The sequence below is a fragment of the Rana temporaria genome, chromosome 5 (assembly GCF_905171775.1).
Source record: "Rana temporaria chromosome 5, aRanTem1.1, whole genome shotgun sequence".
NCBI classification, from domain to species: domain Eukaryota; kingdom Metazoa; phylum Chordata; class Amphibia; order Anura; family Ranidae; genus Rana; species Rana temporaria.
Window position 1 is genome coordinate 245229121 of NC_053493.1, and position 21493 is coordinate 245250613.

Consider the following 21493-nt stretch of genomic DNA (forward strand, 5'->3'; position numbering starts at 1 on the left):
AGAATTTAGTGTAAGGAATACACAGGAGAAAATGCATGTTGACAAGGGGAGTGTAGAGGTGGGTGGGGAGCCTACTGACATCACGACTCTACCCACCGAGCTCCAGACAACAGATCCACCCACCGAATCTGCAGTTTTTCAGGTCTCATAACAGACAGAGGGGAGACATTTGACAGGTAAAGAGACATGCAGGAGGCATGTATATCCTTATAGATCAGCACTATGGCAGTAGTTTAGAAAGGATGAGAGTGGGATTACATCCACTTTAACAGACTATGTATATTGGGGCAGATCCACGTAGATCGGCGCTTCTCTCCGCCGGGCGTAGCATATATAATATACACTACGCCGCCGTAACTTTTTTTTCGAATCCTCAAAGAATTTGTGCCGTAAGTTACGGTGGCGTAGTGTATCTTTGGTGGCGTAAGGGCGCGGAATTCAAATGGATGTGATGGGGGCGTGTTTTATGTAAATACGTCTTGACCCAACGTAAACAAAGTTTTTTTTAACGGCGCATGCGCCGTCCGTGGGGGTATCCCAGTGCGCATGCTCGAAATTAAACCGGAACAAGCCAATGCTTACGCCGGTGATGTCATTTTACGCAAATCCCTATTCGCGAACGACTTACGCAAACCACGTAAAAAAATCAAAATTCGACGTGGGAACGACGACCATACGCCTCATAATAGCAGGGGTAACTATACGCCGGAAAAAGCCGAACGCAAACAACGTAAAGCTAATTTGCATACTCGACACGGAATTCGAAGGAAACGCCACCTAGCGGCCGGCGGAAAAAATGCACCTAAGATCCGACGGTGTACTAAGACGTACGCCTGTCGGATCGATCCCAGATGCCGTCGTATCTTGTTTTGTAGATACAAAACAAAGATACGACGCGGAAACTTTCAAATTACGCAGGGGTATCAATAGATACGCCGGCGTAATTCTTTTGTGGATCTGACCCATTGTGTTCTAATGGGGAGAATTGGATGTAGCTTTATGTACGATAATGTTCAAATAGATCAGTGGTTCTCAACCTGGGGGTCGGGACCCCCTCGGGGGTCAAATTACGATTTTCCAGGGGTCCCCGTATCCTGGGCTATTCCTGAAGCCTGCACTACTCTACCAGCCTTTTTGCAGCTGCCCAGCAGGGCTGTTCCTGGAGCACGTGGCCGCCCACTTAGCCTCATCGCAGCTGCCCATTCAGTTCATGGCATGGCTGGGGGGCAGAGACTAGAGGTCAGCTGACTGGTGAGGAATGTGAAGTGGGAGGGGCTGGAGGAGACCCTATCTCCTGATTTCGGGATAGGTGTCACTGCTACGAGACACTACAGAGCTGGAGACACAGTGAGTAACACTACCTGTGATTATAGTTGCCATTAAAAGCCCCCACTACAGTTCTCAGATCAGCAGATGACCTTGATTAAGAGCACCAAAGTTGGCTGATGAGAAGCCCCCACTGCACTGCCACTCATCCCATTTCCCCCACTCCCCACCAAAGAGTAAGAGAATAAATAAAGAATACACGAAAAGAAGGGGAGAAACAAAGAAAAAGGGAGAGAAAGAATAAGAGAAAGAACAAGAAATACGGCTAGATAGCGGGGGATGGGGGGAAAAAAACAAGAAATTAGGATAGAGAGATAAAAGGAAAAAAAAGGAGAACAAAGAGAAAGAGTGATACATACTAAAATGTACCATAAGGGGTTTTAATACTGTACGAGTGGAAGGGACTCGGGGAGAGATAAATGTCTGTGGGTTTGGGGGCGCAAATTACTTGTCTTGCCTTGGGTGCTGACAACCCACGCTACAAAAATAATTTTACTGTTGGGGGTCCCCACAACTTCAGATATTTTATCAAGGGGTCACGGCACTAGAAGGTTGAGAACCACTGAAATAGATGAATAGCACTAATTGATCAGAGATCTCTAATAATTTGTAATGAAACAGTTTAGGTCTAGCTCAACATTTAACCCCTGAGGTGTCAGCGTTTGGAGTTGAAATATCCATCTAGTTTCATTTTGGGATATTTTCTTGATCAAATTCAAAAGTCTTTTTCTCTATATTTGTTTCTGGTGAGTGACTCAAAAGGGTTGATTTACTAAGGTAAATAAGCTGCTCACTGTGCGAAAAAAAAAAAATGCAATCAGAACCGAAATTTCCCCCAGGGCTTATTTAGTGTGCATTTCACTTTGCAAATAATACCCAATAATGTGCAAGAAAAATAAAACAACAGCATTTGGATGATGGAAGTTAGCAGAGCTTCACCCCATTCACTAAAATCTGCAGAAACTTTCCTTGCAAAGTAAACAGTCTAGTTGCTATTTTGGAGAAATAGGGTCAGCATGAAAGCCAGGTAACTGGCATTTTAATAGGAAAGGTCCACAAATGCAGCCTCCAGATTTTTTTTATGACACTTTTTCTTTAAGCAATAATTCAGAGCAGTCCCTTTTGGAATTCCCAACTATTCATTGTTTGAACTGATTTTATTACCATTTTAATTGTGTTATTCAACATAATTACTGCTAAATATTCTGGGTGGAATTAAACAATCATAATAGAGCTGTAAAAAGAGCCCAAATATAAAGAAGAGAAAATGAAAAAGAGTGCATCATGTACATGGAAACTGGCAGAGGATGGGTGGATGGGCTCTCAAACCACACAAGTGAAGTACCAGTGTTTTATTTTGAAATGAGCAGACACTCCTAAACCACCTTTTATGAATTGTTTACAGAGCATACCACATCATAATCCAGGAATCTATGAGTAAGCCTAGGAATATTGGAGAATTAAACTCAGATAAATACTGTGTCAAGCTGAAGGCTTGAGAACATTTTCATTTATTATTAAGCACAAGGCAAAGCTGCTGAAAAAAAAAAATCAGTGAAGCATTTAGAATCCCATCAGCATTCATTTAAAATGCTAAAAACAGTAAAACTAAAATATTGATGAAATAGTATTAATTTTGTTCCAATACTGCATGCTCTGCTTTGTGTACTTGTATCATGAATAGTCAAATTCATTCAATAAAAATTGCAACAGTTACAGGAAAAATAAAAATAACATCTTAGTAAAAAAAAAAACTGTTCAGCTTCAAAATGTTCACTTGTTTGCATTTCTAGGCAGATAAAGTTCAACTGAGCTCAAAAAATGTATATTTGCCTTCTTAGCCCCGTAAGATTTACCCCCCGCCCCCCCTCCTTCACGACCAGGCAATTTTTTGCGATATGGCACTGTGCTTACTTAACTGACAATTGTGCTGGCGTACTACGCTGTACCCAAATTATGTCCTCCCCCCCCCCCCCCCCCCCCACAAATAGAGATTTCTTTTGGTGGTATTTGATCATCTCTGCGGTTTTTATTTTTTACGCTATAAACAAAAAAATACAGAAAATTTTGAAAAAAAATAAAAATAGGCCAGATTCACAAAGGATTTACGACGGCGTATCTCCAGATACGCCGTCGTAAGTCCGAATGTGAGGCGTCGTATCTCGGCGCCTGATTCAAAGAATCAGATATGCCAGAATTTGTCCAAGATACGACTGACGTAAGTCTCTTACGCCGTCGTATCTTAGGTGCATATTTACGCTGGCCGCTAGGGGCGCTTCCGTATTTTTCCGCATTAATTATGCAAATGAGCTAGATACGCTGATTCACAAACGTACTTGCGCCCGGCGTATTAAAATACGCTGTTTACGTAAGGCGTACGACCGGCGCAACTTTACCCCTCATAAAGCAGGGGTAAGTCATGTTAAGGTATGGACGTCGGAACAGCGTCGTATTTTACGTCGTTTGCGTAAGTCGTACGTGAATGGGGATGGGCGTAGGTTACGTTCACGTCGACTAAGCATTGAGTCGGCGTAACTTAGGGAGAAAATTCAACATGATACTGAGCATGCGCGCTCATGCGCCGTTCGTTAGGCGCGTCATTTATGTGGGGTCACGATTTATTTCCATACAACACGCCCCCTACCAGCCTACTTTGAATTACGCGGGCTTACGCCGGCCCATTTACGCTACGCCGCCGTAACTTAGGGCGCAAGTTCTTTGTGAATACGGTACTCGCCTCTCTAAGTTACGGTGGCGTAGCGTATATGAGATGCGCTACGCCCGCCTAAACTTAAGCCATTCTTTCTGAATCTTGCCCAATATTTTTTACTTTCTGCTATAAAACATATCCAAATAAAAAAAAATAAAAAAATCGAATTTATACATCAAATTAGGCCAATATGTATTCTGCTTCATACTGGCGATCAGTGATTTTTAGTGGGACTATGACATTGCGGCGGGCAAATCGGACACTGTGATACTTTTTGGGGACCAGTGATACTAATACAGTGATCAGTACTAACAAAAATGCACTGTCACTGTACTAATGACACTGGCAGGAAAGGGGTTAACATCAGGCACGATCAAAAGGTTAAGTGTGCTCCCAGGGAGTGCTTTCTAACTGTGTGGGGAATGGCTTAACTGGGGAAAGACAGAGATCCATTTTTCTGCTTAGCAGAAACACAAGATCTCCATCTTCCTCTCTGATAGAACGGCAGTCTGCCTTGTTTATATAGGGTCCCGACGGAAAGACCCGCCTCAAGACACATGGTTCCCCTTGCAATCACAGCTCCCCCACCCTCCTCACTCCACAGCCCCCTTGCAATCACTGCCCCCTCCCCCCACTTACATTACAGTTCCCTTTGCAATCACAGCCCCCCATTCCTCACATCCCAGTCCTTCTTGTAATCACATTCCCCTAGCTCACATCACAGCCCTATTTGCAATCACAGGCCTTCTAATGACATCAGTTATCCCCTCCTCACATACAATCCCCCTTGCAATCACAACCCCTCACTACACAGATTCCCCCCTCCCATCACAGCCCCCACCCTCACATCACAGCCCCCTTGAAATTACAAGTCCTCCTAAATAACAGTCCCTCTTGCAATCACAACCCAGCCCCCCATATCACAGATCCCCCTCACATCACAGCCCCCTATATTCCAGCTCCCCCTCTTACATCACAGCTGCCCCCAAACATGGCTTCCCATTAAACCACAGTCATCACTGTAGTTACAGCTCTTTCCCGCTTCACAGTCATACCTTAACACAGCAAGGAAGAGGGCGGGGGACATGGCAGGCTGGATTCCTCTTCTGTATGTATGTACTTACCTGCCAGCTGCCACTGCTGCTGATAAGCTCCCAGCAGGGAAGAGGAAGGCCATCACTAAAGGTGGGAACTGCCCAATTCTTCTTGTTAACAAACTGTAGCAGCAACAGCAGCGGCAGGCAGACAAATACATACGGTACATACGAGGAGCCCAGCCTGCCATGCCTCCAGCCCTCCTCCCTGCTGTGGGTTGAACAGCAGCAGCAAGAGAGGAGTCCACTCAGGCTGCTAAGTGGCATGGCCGCGGCCCAGACAGAACTGTCACTCATTCCGTGTGCAAACATGCTGTCCACCCCATTTAATGACACCTAATATAGGACTGTCACATGGTCCGTGTGTGGACTGCGGTCCACCATCTAGTGATGCCTGATATAGGCCATATATTGTGACATATATATAGAAGTGAAATAACACCTTCAGCCCATACTCTTTAGATCCGCGTAACCTATCTGATTTACGATTCGCCAGCGCAAGTTTTTGAGGCTAGTGCTTAATTCAGAAAGCACTTACCTCAAAACTTGCGGCGGCGTATCGTAAATCCCCCGGCGGAATTCAAATTCCGCGGCTAGGGGGCATCGACAATTTAAATCAGCCGCGTCGGCCATACCTAACATAGGATACCCCTCACATAGCAGGGGTAACTATACGCCGGAAAAAGCCGAACGCAAACGACGTAAAAAAAAAACGACGGGCGGGCGTTCGTTTCTGAATCGGCGGAAATCCTCATTTGCATATTCGTTGCGTATACAAAAGGAAGTGCCACCTAGCGGCCAGCGGGAGATTGCAGCCTAAGATCCGACGGTGTAAGTCACTTACACCGGTCGGATCTTAGGGAGATCTATGCGGAACCTAATTCTATGAATCAGCCGCATAGATCCGACCGTCGAAACTCAGAGATACGACGGCGTATCAGGAGATACACTGTCGTATCTCTATCTGAATCCGGCCCGTAGGCTTTTTACAGCATGTACAGCACTAGGACTATATTTTATCCATGCATGTTGTGAGATTCATAAACTAATATCATTAATGCAAGGAGAACATGTGATGGAGAATTTGAATTAAAGTGTTGAAAGAAATTGAAGGATCACAAAGTCCATAATTCTAAAAGATGATTGAAGAAGATTCTGATAAAAACAATATTGAAAGGTGAATATTGTGTCACCAATGCAGACATTCGTGACAATTGCCTGACAATTGCTTGCTTTTTTATTTTTGCTTGGGGTTGGGTAGAAATCCCCTTGAGCTAGTCTTTTACCATCTTCTATGTGGGAAGTGTTTATTTGTGGTTGATCTACACATCCAGATTTAATTTGATCCCATTGATGATAACCATAAAGGCATTTGTAGTTAACGTTAATATATTTAAATGCCTGTATGTTAGCTGGGAATTACAGTTTTCCTGCAAATCAATTAAAGTCCCCACGTCTTTGGTGTATTTTTTTATAAGCATTGTGCAAGCTTACAAACTTTTCAGCCTTAGTTGGCTCCTAGGTCTGGGATGGCCATCTCAACAAGGGTCAAAATAAAACCTTGTAACTCACTATATATATGACCTTTTGAACCACAGCCATTGTTTAGACTAGTCTTTTCAGTGTACAACTGATGAGGACGAGACAGCTGCTACAATATATATGCAATTTAATCTCATAAAGTAAAACCTTGGTTTGCGAGCATAATTAGTTCCAGAAACATGCTTGTATTCCAAAGCACTTGTATATCAAAGCATTTTTTTACAGGGTATAAAAGACGAGAGGGGCGGCTCAAAGTGTAGCAATAAGTTGCTAAATGTTGAACCTTCATTAACCACTTAAGCCCCGGACCTTTAGGCAGCTAAATGCCCAGGCCAGGTTTTGCGATTCGGCACTGCGTCGCTTTAACAGAAAATTGCGTGGTCGTGCGACGTGGCTTCCAAACAAAATTGGCATCCTTTTTTCCCCACAAATAGAGCTTTCTTTTGGTGGTATTTGATCACCTCTGCGTTTTTTTTTTTTTTTTGCGCTATAAACAAAAGTAGAGCGACAATTTTGAAAAAAATTCAATATTGTTTACTTTTTGCTATAATAAATATCCCCCAAAAACATATATTAAAAAAAAATTTCCTCAGTTTAGGCCGATACGTATTCTTCTACCTATTTTTGGTAAAAAAAAATCGCAATAGGCGTTTATCGATTGGTTTGCGCAAAATTTATAGCGTTTACAAAATAGGGGATAGTTTTATTGCATTTTTATTAATTATTTTTTTTTTACTACTAATGGCGGCGATCAGCGATTTTTTTTCGTGACTGCGACATTATGGCGGACACTTCGGACCATTTTGAGAAATTTTTGGGACCATTGTCATTTTCACAGCAAAAAATGCATTTAAATTGCATTGTTTATTGTGAAAATGACAGTTGCAGTTTGGGAGTTAAACACAGGGGGCGCTGTAGGTGTTAGTGTTCACTTAGTGTGTGTTTACAACTGTAGGGGGGTGTGGCTGTAGGACTGACGTCATCGATCGAGTCTCCCTATAAAAGGGATCACTCGATCGATGCAGCCGCCACAGTGAAGCACGGGGAAGCCGTGTTTACATACGGCTCTCCCCGTTCTTCAGCTCCGGGGAGCGATCGCGACGGAGTGGCTATAAACGAATAGCTGCGCCGTCGTCCCGGATCGCGACCCGCGGGAATCCGACTGCCGCATGTAGCGGGGGGGTCCCGATCGGACCCCCAACCCGCTAGAAGGCAAGGACGTACATGTACGCCCATTTGCCTGTACGTGCCATTCTGTGGACGTACATATACATGCGGCGGTCAGGAAGTGGTTAAATGTAACCATATTGCTACACTTAAAGGCTTCTCTCTTCTTTTTCATACTAAGTTGTGACATGACACTACTTTTATATCAAGACATCGCTTGTATATCAAGGCAAAATTTATTAAAACATTTTGTTTGTCTTGCAAAACGCTCTCAAACCAAGTTACTCTCAAACCAAGGTTTTACTGTACATGTCAACAAAACCTTAAACGTTGTAAGCAAGCAGCACCTTTTTTTTCTATTTCTTCCAACAAAATAAATGGCAGCAAATGATGACTAAGAACATCACATTCAAATATTTTTTAACTACTATTGGCCTAAACATATCAGAGCTGAAGTCACCTAATAAAGCAAAATTATAATAAAGATACTGTTTCTTGAATTAGATTTGTATGGTGAAAAGCCAGAAAAAGCTACATAGTACAGTATAATGTGTAAATCACAGATGATACCTTGAACATTGCTCATGTGCAGGCCAACCACCATTTTCCATTTCACGTGGATAATTCAGCTTCATGTCTCGTTTATTTCATCATATAGAATTTAACCACTTAAGAACCCCAGAAAGAAACCCAGAATGGCATGGCTGGGCACAATCACGTACCTGTACGTGTCTCTTTAAGCCCAGCTGTGGGGTCGCGAGCGCGCCGCCGGCGGCACGCTCGCGAACCGGTCTGAAGCATCACGACCGTGCCCGCGGGACCCGTGGACCCGATCGCCGCCGGTGTCCCGCGATCGGTCACCGGAGCTGAAGAACGTTGTGGCAGTGTCATTGATCGTCTGTTCCCTGATATAGGGAAAGACGATCAATGACGTCACATGTCCAGCCCCACCCCCCTACAGTTAGAAACACATATGAGGTCACACTTAACCCCTACAGCGCCCCCTAGTGGTTAACTCCTAAACTGCAATTGTCATTTTCACAGTAAACAATGCATTTTTATAGCACTTTTTGCTGTGAAAATGACAATGGTCCCAAAAATGTGTCATAATTGTCTGCCATAATGTCGCAGTCATGAAAAAAAATCGCTGATCACCACCATTAGTAGTAAAAAAAAAAATATTAATAAAAATGCAATAAAACTATCCCCTATTTGTAAACGCTATAAATTTTGCGCAAACCAATCGATAAACGCTTATTGCAATTTTTTTTACCAAAAATAGGTAGAAGAATACATATCGGGCTAAACTGAGGGAAAAAATAGTTTTTTTATATATTTTTGGGGTATATTTATAATAGCAAAAAGTAATGCATTTTTTTTTTAATTATCACCAAAAGAAAGCTCTATTTGTGGGGAAAAAAAGACGCCAATTTTGTTTGGGAGCCACGTCGCATGACCGCGCAATTGTCAGTTAAAGCGACGCAGTGCCGAATCACAAAAAGGGGCAAGGTCCTTAACCTGCATAATGTTCCCAGTCTTAAGTGGTTAAAGGGGTTGTAAAAAAATGTTTCCCTAAATAACTTCCTTTACCTTAGTGCAGTCCTCCTTCACTTACCTCATCCTTTGATTTTACTTTTAAATGTCCTTATTTCTTTTGAGAAATCCTCACTTTGTTCTTCTGTCTGTAACTCCACACAGTAATGAGAGGCTTTCTTCCTGGTGTGGAGTGTCATGCTCGCCCCCTCCCTTGGACTACAGGAGAGTCAGGACACCCAGTAACACACAGCTCCTTTCTCTATCTGCAACGTAGAGAGTGTCCTGACTGTCATGTAGTCCAAGGGAGGGGGCGAGCACGACACTCCACACCAGGGAGAAAGCCTTGCATTACTGTGTGGAGTTACAGACAGAAGAACAGAAAGTGAGGATTTCTCAGAAGAAATAAGGACATTTATAAGCAAAATCGAAGGATGAGGTAAGTGAAGGAGGACTGCACTAAGGTAAAAGATGTTTTTTAGGAAAAAAAAATTGTACCTTTACAACCCCTTTAAGTCTGCTAAATATTATTGTATTATAGAGTAGTAACGGGTTCTTTAGAAAATTTGAATGTAGTGGGGTTGGTCAGCATTGATAGAGATATAAGGAGAGTATTGATGAGGAATCCTATCACAGCGTAGTGTCTCAGGCCTCGTACACACGACCGAGGAACTCGTCGTAAATGAAACATCGTTTTCCTCAACGAGTTCCTTGTTAGGCTTGTCGAGAAACTTGACAAGCTTTCTTTGCGTACACACTGTCAAGCCAAAATCTCGTCGTTCTCAAACGCGGTGATGTAAAACACGTACAACGGCACTATAAAGGGGAAGTTTGATTCCACTGGCGCCACCCTTCTGAGCATGTGCAGGTTTCTATGCATACACGCGAACGTGTTTCTCGTCGAAAATCAGCCCGACGAGGAAATTGAGACTCCCGTCGAGGAAAAAGCAAACTTGTTCTCTTTTTTTCTCGTCGAGTTCCTCGACAGTTTTCTTGATGAAAAACATACACACGACCGTTTTCCTCGGCAAGTTTCTTGATGGATTCTGTCGAGGAAAACGGTCGTGTGTACGAGGCCTCAGCCACAAGAACTTCCAGGGAATTTTCCCCATTTGTGAAAGCCCTTTGTATCCTGGGCAAATACCAGAGAGTAAAGTGATGTCTAATGATTTTTATGTTGCTTAGCTAATTCATAACTTCTTTATAAACCTATTGTGGTATGTTCTTCTGTCCTTTAGATTTATGCAGACAGTGTTTATACCATTAGCACATGGCATAAGTGCATCAGCACTTGTATTATTTACGGATATTCCTAGAATCTTGCTTCTAGAGGAGAGATAGATGGCTGCATTAGCAGATCTAACACATACTTGCCCTAACGACTTTGAGATCCAGTAAAATTATAACCTTTATCTATTATAAATTGTTGTTTGCTTTGCTTACTTATATAACTTACTTTAAAACTGAAACTGTGTAGTGCCTAATATTAAACATAATTTATAATATAGATTTTGCAATTCAGTACATGACAGCTCTGTACTGGAGACAGTATAATTGCTTTTGATTAGATGTAATGTACCTGCTGAAACGAAATCCGTCGTTTGCAGATTTATGATAACACGCCTTGTGTGTTTAAGAATAACACAATCTACAAGAGGTCAGGCTGGCAATAATAATACATGTGTCAAAAGAACAAAACAGTCTTGCAATGAAAGTAAATCAACAGCTTTAGCTTGAATCTCAGTAAATAATGGAATATCAATGGTAAATCATTCTAATGATCAAGGGCAGAACATGTCATCTGAAGACCATAGTTCACAACTTTCTAAGATTGCAGGGAAGCTCTTCAGCACAAGGAATGTAGGCTGCGGACACACCCCTGCCTACGTTGCATGGACCACAATGAATTATTGCATAAAAATTATTGGTTCTTATTTTTTATTATTGTGTTACGTTTCTACTATTGTGGCTTTTCAAAGTAACAAATGCAATCATTTTAAGGTTGGATGAAAAACTTAGTCCCAGATTCTCGTAGATGGGCGTAAAACTGTGCGGGCGTAACGTATCTGATTTACGTTACGCCGCTGCAAGTTTTACAGGCAAGTGCTTTATTCACAAAGAACTTGCCTGTAAAGTTGCGACGGCGTAGCGTAAATCACCCGGCGCAAGCCCGCCTAATTCAAATTAGCCGGGTAGGGGGCGTGGAGCATTTAAATTAAGCGTGTTCCCGCGCCGAACGTACTGCGCATGCGCCGTCCGTAAAAAATCCCAGATTGCATTGCTCCAAATGACGTCGCAAGGACATCATTGGTTTCGACATGAACGTAAATGGCGTCCAGCCCCATTCACGGACGACTTACGCAAACAGCGTAAATTTAAAAATTTTGACGCGGGATTGATGGCCATACTTAACATTGGTTGCCCCTCATATAGCAGGGGCAACTTTACGTTGCGCAAACCTAACGTAAACGTCGTAACTTCACTGCGTCGACCGCGCGTACGTTCGGGAATTCGCGTATTTAGCTAATTTGCATACTCGCCGGGGAAAACGACGGAGGCAACACCTAGCGGCAAAAAAAAAAATTCCTTTTAAGATCCGACAGGCGTAAGGCTCTTACGCTGTCGGATCTTAAATGCAATTAATTTTTTTGCTAATGGATATCTATGCGTAACTGATTCTAAGAATAGCATAGATACGAAGGCCCAGATTAGGACTTACGACGGCGTACATGGCGTTGCGCCGTCGTAAGCCCTTTGAGAATCTGGGCCTTAGTGTTTTATAACAGTTTTTTTTACAGTAGTTAGGAAGCAAACTTTTATAGCAGACCAAAAAGAGGGACAACAAAGAAAGTAAGAAGGGCATTTAATTCCAAATAATGGATCATCCCTCCATATTAAGGACCATGGAGCTATAGGGAACTTACTTACCTACTTTCAAAGTAGAGCTTCAGCCCCCACACCAAAAAATCTAAGGTCAGCATCTACAAATACTGTAGTTGCTGGCTTTTACTTTTAGGGCACTCACCTGTTCAGGGATCCCGCGGTGTCCTCACCCAAGACAATTCTTGAATCCGCTCTCAGGTGCTTGCACCGCCATCTTGGGTAAGGGAAACTGGCAGTGAAGCCTTGTGGCTTTATTATTATTATACAGGATTTATATAGCGCCAACAGTTTACGCATCGCTTTACAACTTGAGGGTAGATAGTACAACTACAATACACTTTAATACAGTAGGAATCAGAGGGCCCTGCCTACCGCCAGTTTCCTACTGCGCATGCGCTAATCTCAATGAGTCAGCTTCCTACTGCGTATTGTGCTTTCTCAATGGCCCGGCTGCGGCGAGGGTCGAACTTCCGACTGAGTTTGCCACGGCAAACTCAGCAGGAAGTGGGAACGAGTACCTGTTAAAACCAGGTACCCGCTCTCCCCCACAAGGTGCCAAATGTGACACTGGGGAGAGGGGAGGCAGACAAGCTCTGCTTTAAGTTTATAAGTAATTTTATAAAAGAAACTGCATCTGCAAACAGTGGGTGGGTCTTATAATGAGAAAGTGAGTCTCACTGTGACTGCAATAGAATATTTTATGTCAAATTTGCCTCATCTTTGTAATGTCACCCTTTACTAATTAGAATAAACTGTCCCAATGATAATTCTTTGTAATAACTTCCACTTTTGACAGGAACATTTCTGTTAATTTTTATTGTGACCAATGGCGTTCTTCCTTTTTTTTTCAACTGTGCACTGGAATATTAGGTTTAACCACTTGACCACTGGGCACTTAAACCCCCTTCCTAACCAGACCAATTTTCAGCTTTCAGCGCTCTCACAATTTGAATGACAATTACTCAGTCATGCAACACTGTACCCATATGAAATTTTCACACAAATAGAGCTTTCTTTTGGTGGTATTGGTAGACTGAAAATTCTGTAAACATATTATAATTTTTCTTTGTTTCTGTTATAAAATTTTGCAACTTTGTAATTTTTCTTCTGCTACATATCTTTGGTAAAAAATAAGTACAAATCGGTGTATATTATTTGGTCTTTGTGAAAGTTATAGAGTCCACAAGCTGTGGTGCCAATATCTGAAAATTGATCCCACCTGAAGTACTGAGACCCTAACAATCCAGGACCGCACAAATTCCCCCCAAATGACCCTTTTTTGGAAAGTAGACAGTCCAATGTATTTAGTAAGAGCCATTGTGAGTTTTTTTAAGTTGTAATTTTTTCCACAATTCTTTGCAAATTCAAGATTTGTTTTTTTCCCCAATAAAATTGTCATATTAGCAGGTTATTTCTCACACACAGCATATGCATACCACAAATTAAACCCCAAAACACATTCTGCTATTCCTCCTGAGTATGGCGATACCACATGTGTTGGCTTTTACACAGCCTGGCCACATACAGAGGTCCAACATGCAGGGAGCATTATCAGGCCTCGTACACGCGACCGAACATGTCCGCTGAAACTGGTCCACGGACCAGTTTCCGCGGACATGTCCGACCGTGTGTACGGCGTAGCGGACAGGTTTCCTGGCCTAGCGGACAGGATTCCAGAGGACAAAAGTTTCTTAGCATGCTAAGAATCTTGTCCGGTGGAAACCTGTCCGTCGGACATGTCCGATGGTTAGTACGACTCATCGGACATGTCCGCTGGTTATGATGTATAACCAGCGGCCCGGAATTCCGCGCATGCATTGAATTGATTCGATGCATGCGTGGAAGCATTGAACTTCTGTGTTAGAGAACGTCAGTGTACGTTGTACACACATCAAACCAAAAGATCCCAGCAGACATGTCCGATGAAAACGGTCCGTTTTCATCGGACATGTCTGCTCGTGTGTACAGGGCCTTAGGTGTTCTAGGAGCATAAATGACACATCTAATTTCCTGACTACCTCTTGCACTTATGAAGGCCTTGAGCACCAGGACAATGGAAACGCCCCAAAAATGACCCAATTTTGAAAGAAAACACCCCAACGTATAATCAATGAGGCATAATTAGTCTTTTGAACCTGTCATTTTTTTCTACGAGTTTTTGGTAAATGTGGAAAGAAAATGAAAACGCATTTTTTTTTTACTCAAAGTTGTCCATTTATACAATATTTCTAACACATAGCATGTAAAAACCAAAAATGACACCCCAAAATAGATTTTCCTACTCCTCCTGAGTATGGGGATACCACATGTGGGAGACTTGTCCCCAGCATGGCTACATACAGAGGCCCAACATGCAGGGAGCACTATCAGGTGTTCTAGGGGAATACATTTCTCAAATCTAGTTTGACTACCAATTACACCTATGTGAGGCACGGTAGTGGCATTTATGAGACTCTGATGTAGCATGGATGAGCATGAATGGGTATGGATGAGCCGTGGATTGGGATGGCTGAGCATGGTTGAGCCATAAATGTGGATGGCTGAGTATGGATTGGATGGCTGAGTATGGCTGAGTACGGTTGGGTATGGCCGAGTATGGCTGGGTATTGGCAAATACGGTTGGGTACGGCCGAGTATGTCTGGGTATCACAAAGTATGTCTAGGTATCGCAGAGTATGGCTGGGTAGCGGCCAGTATGGCTGAGTATTGCCGAGTATGGCTGGGTATCGTCAAGTATGGCTGGGTATCGCTAAGTTTGGCTGGGTATCGCCGAGTATGGCTGAGTACGGCTGGGTATTGCCGAGTATGTCTGGGTACTGCTGAGTATGGCTGGGGGTGGATGGGATGCCTGATCATGGATGGATGGATGAGTATTGCTGAGCATGGATTGATGGATGGATGAGTATTGCTGAGTGTGGATGGCTGAGCATGATGGAGGGATGGCTGAGCATGGATGGAGGGATGGCTGTTTGGATGGCTGAGTATGGTTGGCTGGGTATGGATAGCTGGTTATGGATGGATGAGTAGGGATAGAGGAGTATGGGTGGCTGGTTATGGATGGAAGGGGGCAAAAACTGGAAGCTAATTGTTTTTTATGCAGAGCTGCACCAGATTTAGCATTCTCTAGTTTTAGTAAATCAGCCTATAGAGTATGTCCTTTTTGCAAGAAAGCACATTCATTGTACATTCTAAAGGCCCCTGTGTACAGCAGCCTATCCAACAGAAGCCGGTCTAACAACTGAGTTATTGAATGGGCATGCTGGAAAACCAGCATCTGATCAGGACTTGCAGCCAATGGCTGTGAGCAATGATCAGTGTGTTCTGGCGGAAAAATGGTGGGGGGTCTCCCTATCAGAACACAAAAGCACAAACTGGAGATCACTGTACAAACATCGCTTTGTCAGTTCAGCAATCTGTCAGGTTTTTTATTTACGCTCAGCCTGCTGGGTAAAAAAAAACTCCCCTTGTGTACTTCGTGCTGAGATGGATGAAATCCCATGTCCATGCATTAGGGTTACATCATTCTGGCCCAGCCAATTAAGATGGAGGAAGACCCCAAACTTGGAAGAAGCATCAGTGGGGGAGTTTGTGGAAGCTGCATTGCTGGAGAGGTGATGAATATTTAGGACTTTAGTTCTGCTTAAAGTGGGATTAAATTCCCATGCATAATTTGTACCTATAGGTAAGCATCCTGTTTAGGAGATATTTACAATACATGCTTCTGGCTACGTCCCCGCACATGCATGAGAGTGACGTCATCGCGGCTCTGGCCAGTCACACAGCCGGTGCCTGTGAACCCGGAAGGAAGACGGATGAAGACGGATACCTTGTCAGCGGTGACAGCTCGCCGCTGGAAGGGCTTTGTTTTAACCTCCCTGGCGGTATTATTCTTTCAGAAAAAAGATGCTGAAAGCAGTACCATTATTTGCAAGGAAATTTGGCGTTTTATACTGTAGGTCTGTAATTTTTAGGAATAACTCACTTAAATCTGACCAAACCAGAGTCTAATAGGCATCCCGGGTATGAATTTTTTTTAAAAACAAAATTATAAATTATAATATAATAAATAATTATAAATAATTATAACAAATAATAATATAATTCTAATAAAAAATAATCAATAATGTAATCAACTCAAAATCACTGAAATTTGCTCAGTTGCAGAATTGTCGCTGTCATTATGTTTTTTTTTTTATGACGAATTTCCCCACAAATCGCTATCGCACAATTCTGCAAGTGATTATAATTTATTATCGCTGTTTTCTAGCTGTTCTAAAACCATTTTTGACATAAAAAGACACTTTTGGTTGCTATGGACAATCTACAGTTTGCAGGCAGAAAGAACAGTTTTTATTATATAAAAGAACATGTAGGGCACTGGGCAGACCACTAGGGACAAGGGGGGTGTGTATTTTTTACATACAATACTGTAATCTATAAGATTACAGTATACTGTATGTATAGTGTTTGTTTACCTTTTTGAATTTGGCGCCGATCTCCGTCCCCGTGCGTCGTAACGTCGCAGGGAACGGAGATCGGCGGCACAGGAGGACACTGTGTGAATCGAGCGAGGTCCCACTCGCTCACACAGTGTGGTGACATCGCTGGATCCAGGGACAAGGTAAGTAACTTTGTCTGCTGCTGCAGTGAGGCAAGCCCGAGGCTGACTCAGGGTTACCGCTTTTGGTATGAAAATCTCACCCCGAGTCAGACTCGGGAATACCGCTAGGAGGGTTAATACCACTTTAAAAGTTGAACTAATGTCAACAATACATACCTCTGCTTCAATGGTCAGATGCATCTTCTCCCTGGCTTCTTCTGAGTTCCGGTTTTTAGTCATCTTGTTTGGCGTGCATATGCAGGAATTCAGTCATCCCCACACACAGTGCCAGGAATGTAAACTAAACAGTATGTGCACAGTTCAGTGTACATTTTAACTGCTTCAGCCCCGGAAGAATTGGCTGCTCAATGACCAGGCTTTTTTTTTCGATACGGCACTGCGTCACTTTAACTGACAATTGCGGGATCCTGCAATGTTGCACCCAAACAAATTTGATGTCCTTTTTTTTCCCACAAATAGAGCTTTCTTTTGCTGGTATTTGATCACCTCTGTGGTTTTTATTTTTTGTGCTATAAACAAAAAAAGAGCGACAATTTTGAAAAAAACACAATTACTTTTACTTTTTGCTATAATAAATATCCCATAAAAAAATCCTCAGTTTAGGTCGATGTGTATTCTTCTACATATTTCTGGTAAAAAAAAAATTGCAATAAGCGTGTATTGATCGGTTTGCGCAAAAGTTAAAGCGTCTACAAACTATGGGAAAGATTTATGGCATTTATATGTTTTTTTTTTCACTTGTAATGGTGGTGCTTTGCGTTTTTTTTTTTTTTTTGCGGTATTGCGACGTTGCAGCAGACAGGTCGGACACCTTTGACAAATTTTTGGGACCATTAACACTTAAAGAGCAATCGTTGCTATAAATATGCACTGATTACTATGTAAATGTCACTGGCAGAGAAGGGGTTAACACTAGAGAGCGATCAAAGGGTTAATTGTGTTCTCTATGGTGTGTTCTAACTGTGGGGGGAAGGGGACTCACTATAGGAGATAACAGATCGTGTTTTCTACTTTGTAGAAAGAGATGATCTGTCCTTCTATCCTCAGACAGCACAGGGATTTGTGTGTTTACACACACAAACTCCCGTGCTCTCGCTCGTGCACGCGATTGCGCTTGGCCGGCGGCGATCATGCCTGCCGGCCACATGCATCGGGTTCCCTGCAGGGAAAATCCTGTATACATCCTGTAAAATCCTGTATACATACGACTGGGCGAAGTCGTATGTATACAGGATTTTGCCCAGGAGAGCCATTCTGCTGCAGTATATCTGCGTGAGCCGGTTGGGAATCGGTTAAAGAATACTGGAAAGGCAGGTACGCTTTATAATTACAGAAGAAACACTGTACGCCTCTTCATGCAATAAAGAGTCTGCCTTTCACAATCTTTTTATTTAGACTTTAGTTCCACTTTATGTACCCTAAAAAAAAAAAATTCCCTAAATAGCTTCCTTTACCTTAGTGCAGTCCTCCTTCACTTACCTCATCCTTCGGTTTTGCTTTTAAATGTCCTTATTTCTTCTGAGAAATCCTCACTTCCTGTTCTTCTGTCTGTAACTACACACAGTAATGCAAGGCTTTTTCCCTGGTGTGGAGAAAGCCTCTTGAGGGGGGAAGGGGAGAGCAGGAGTGTCAGGACGCCCACTAACACACAGCTCCTGGAACAGGAAGTGAGGACTTCTCAGAAGAAATAAGGACATTTAAAAGCAAAATCGAAGGATGAGGTAAGTGAAGGAGGACTGCACTAAGGTAAAGGAAGCTATTTAGGGGGGGGGGGGGGGGAATTACCTTTACAACACCTTTAAGTGTAATTTGTTTCCAATCCTATCTTTATTCTCCTCTATTGTAATAAATGTATCTTCGAATAAAGGTCTTATTTACTTGTTTACACTCACTGAAAAATGTGTTTTCAAACACAAGAACTGTAAAACCTATAGTAAATAGATCTATTCTACACTTCTTTTCTATATTATTAACAATTATTATTTCTACAATTATTATCTCTCTGCAAGATTAGCACAATTCTCCATGGTATACGCTAAACACAATATTCCAGACTGGGTTACCATTGAACAACAAGCTATCCCCAATCTCCCTCTAGACTATCTCCTATGGTCCCCCGTCAAGACCCGCCCTGCCATCCTATCCCCTGTGCTATCTCAGTCTTTTGCCCTGTGGGATCGCCTCAGACACAATACATGCATAACGTCTTCCGCCCATCCTTTGGCTCATATTTTTAACAACCCTGATTTACCGCCAGGACTACATTCCACAGACTTTAAGTGGTGGATGGACAAGGGGCTGTATCGGATAGGACAATATTTCACCTCTAGTGGTCCCATTTCCCTCAAGCACTGTATACAATCTCTTCAAATTCCTGACTCAGAGAGAGCCAACTTCGAACGAATATCAATTTTTCTTTACAGTATCTGGAAATCCAGGCCCCTACCCCCTGACTTCACTTTGTATGAAATTTGGTGTGGAAGAGCCATGGAGGGGAGGGGAGGCATTTCACTGATCTACTCAGCCCTCACTCACCCAACATCTAAAACATCCTATATGAGGGCTTGGGAATCCGACTTCCAATGTGACATTACCCTAGTGAACTGGCATAAAGCTGTCTTTAGATCCTTTCGGGGCATTCAAGGAGTCTCCTTAGTGGAGGCAAGCATTAAGGTTATTACCAGATGGTATCTTACTCCAGCCAAACTGGCAGCCTTTTTCCCCGCAGCTGATCCTCTGTGTTTTAGGGGATGCCAGCTCCGGGGCAACATGGCCCACATTTGGTGGGAATGTCCTAGGATACGCTCCTTCTGGAAGATCATGTTTAATATGATCTATAAGGTTACAGGATGTCGGATTCTTAGGACTCCCAATGTTGCCTTATTGAACGCTAACATCCCTCTCCTCTCTAGATCCTCACAAAAGCTGATCCATTTTATGTTACTTGGCTCCAAGATTGCTATTGCCAAATCGTGGAAACAGCCTAGGCCGCTCATCTCAGTAGTTAGACAAAAAATCTCATGGATCATGCTCCAAGAAAAATTGTCCAGCATTCTATCTAATTCATCCGAGGCTTTCTATGAAATATGGAATCCCTGGGCTGACTTCGTTGGCATTCATTTGACCTCCGATCCTAATTAATTAATGAGAATATCTTGACTGTGAGACTAGGCATTACTCATATCACCCTAGCCCTTTTCCCTTCCCCTTGTCCTCTTCTCCTTTCTTCTTCTCACTATACTTCTTTTTACTATCACTTTTAGTTATTATTCCCTTATTGACCAAACTATACGTTTAATGTGGGGTTATAACTCTTAGTTATATATGAATTGTCCGTATATAATTATTTTATTTTATATATGTTATTCACCTTCTGGGATGGGGTATTCATCTCGTTGCCCTTGGGCATTTATATGCCTATACCGCATTGGTGAGAGTGATGCGAGTTTGGGGGGGGATCCGGGGGGATTAGGGGCCTGCACTCGGGCACAGCAGGATCCCATAGGGGGTGCTGGGGGAGTAGGCTCAGGGTCTCCATTGGATCCATTTCCCTTTCTCAGGGTAATGTTTCCAGTTGTCTGCTTGATAATGGGGGTTTGTATCCTAATAATTTATGACTTGCAAGTAGACGTTTTTATAGTTTAATGATTTACCCCATTTTTTTTATATCAAATTCTTATTTCCTTATCTAATGTTGAGTCATATTCATAATCTGATAATTATATTACGTATTCTCATTGTGATATATATGAAATATTCGAGCATATGTGGCTCATGAAGCTTATTTAATTTGTTGTAACCTGACATGAATTTTCAATAAAAATTTATTGAAAGTAAAAAAAAACAAAAAAAAACAAAATATGTTTGACTTAATACTGATCACAATGCCATGCAATTTTAATTAGAAGTGACCCATATAATACATAGAAATATGTACATTTATGTCAAAATGCATATGACCAGTTATTTGCTGATTTCTTGATGTGATGATGACATTATGCCCTTTTCACACATACAAGTATTTGTAAAAGTATGAAAACATCTACTCCACATTCAGTAGTCCTTCCACCAACAGAATCCACAATTCATATAATAAGAACAATATTAACAATATACCATTTGTTTTCCTATTATTACTTATCTTATTATCTTCTGTCGCTCTGCAAACTTACCAATTACATACTCCACCCAAAACTGGTCTGTTTCTGGATTGTATGGCCGGTTGAAGTTTATTTTAATGTCATATTTCTGCCCACGGCGTATGATGAGTTTGTTGTTGAAGTATCGGTCTGTGTGATGCTCTTTTTTATTTTTCTCATACTGTTGTTTGTACAGCTCAACATATTCAACTTCCAGGTAATCTATGAAAGACAAACAGATATAATAGCCTCACTGTTAAAAAAAAAGAAAATAACAGCTGCAGCAAAACACCAGCACCCTTGATGCTGGCAAGAATAAAAGTGTTCAAAAAAGAAAAAAAAAAAAGTATGTCATTTGTCTGAAAATGAAAAAGACAAAACAATATACATTATAATGCTGAAACAAAAAAAGAGCAGCAAAAGAGCATTTGCTAAGTAGTGCATAGTATCTTCGTCTTGCTTTCTTCCTCTGTTTGTA

At 42.2% G+C, this 21493-nt stretch overlaps 1 protein-coding gene across 1 annotated transcript in view; it reads right to left on the minus strand.

Annotated features, from left to right (window-relative positions):
- F13A1 (coagulation factor XIII A chain) overlaps window positions 1-21493 on the minus strand; it is a 219582-nt gene that overhangs the window by 174738 nt on the left and 23351 nt on the right. The window contains exon 3 of the mRNA XM_040353671.1: window positions 21049-21237. Coding sequence (XP_040209605.1) covers window positions 21049-21237 — 189 coding nt within the window. The remainder of the gene's footprint in view (window positions 1-21048; window positions 21238-21493) is intronic.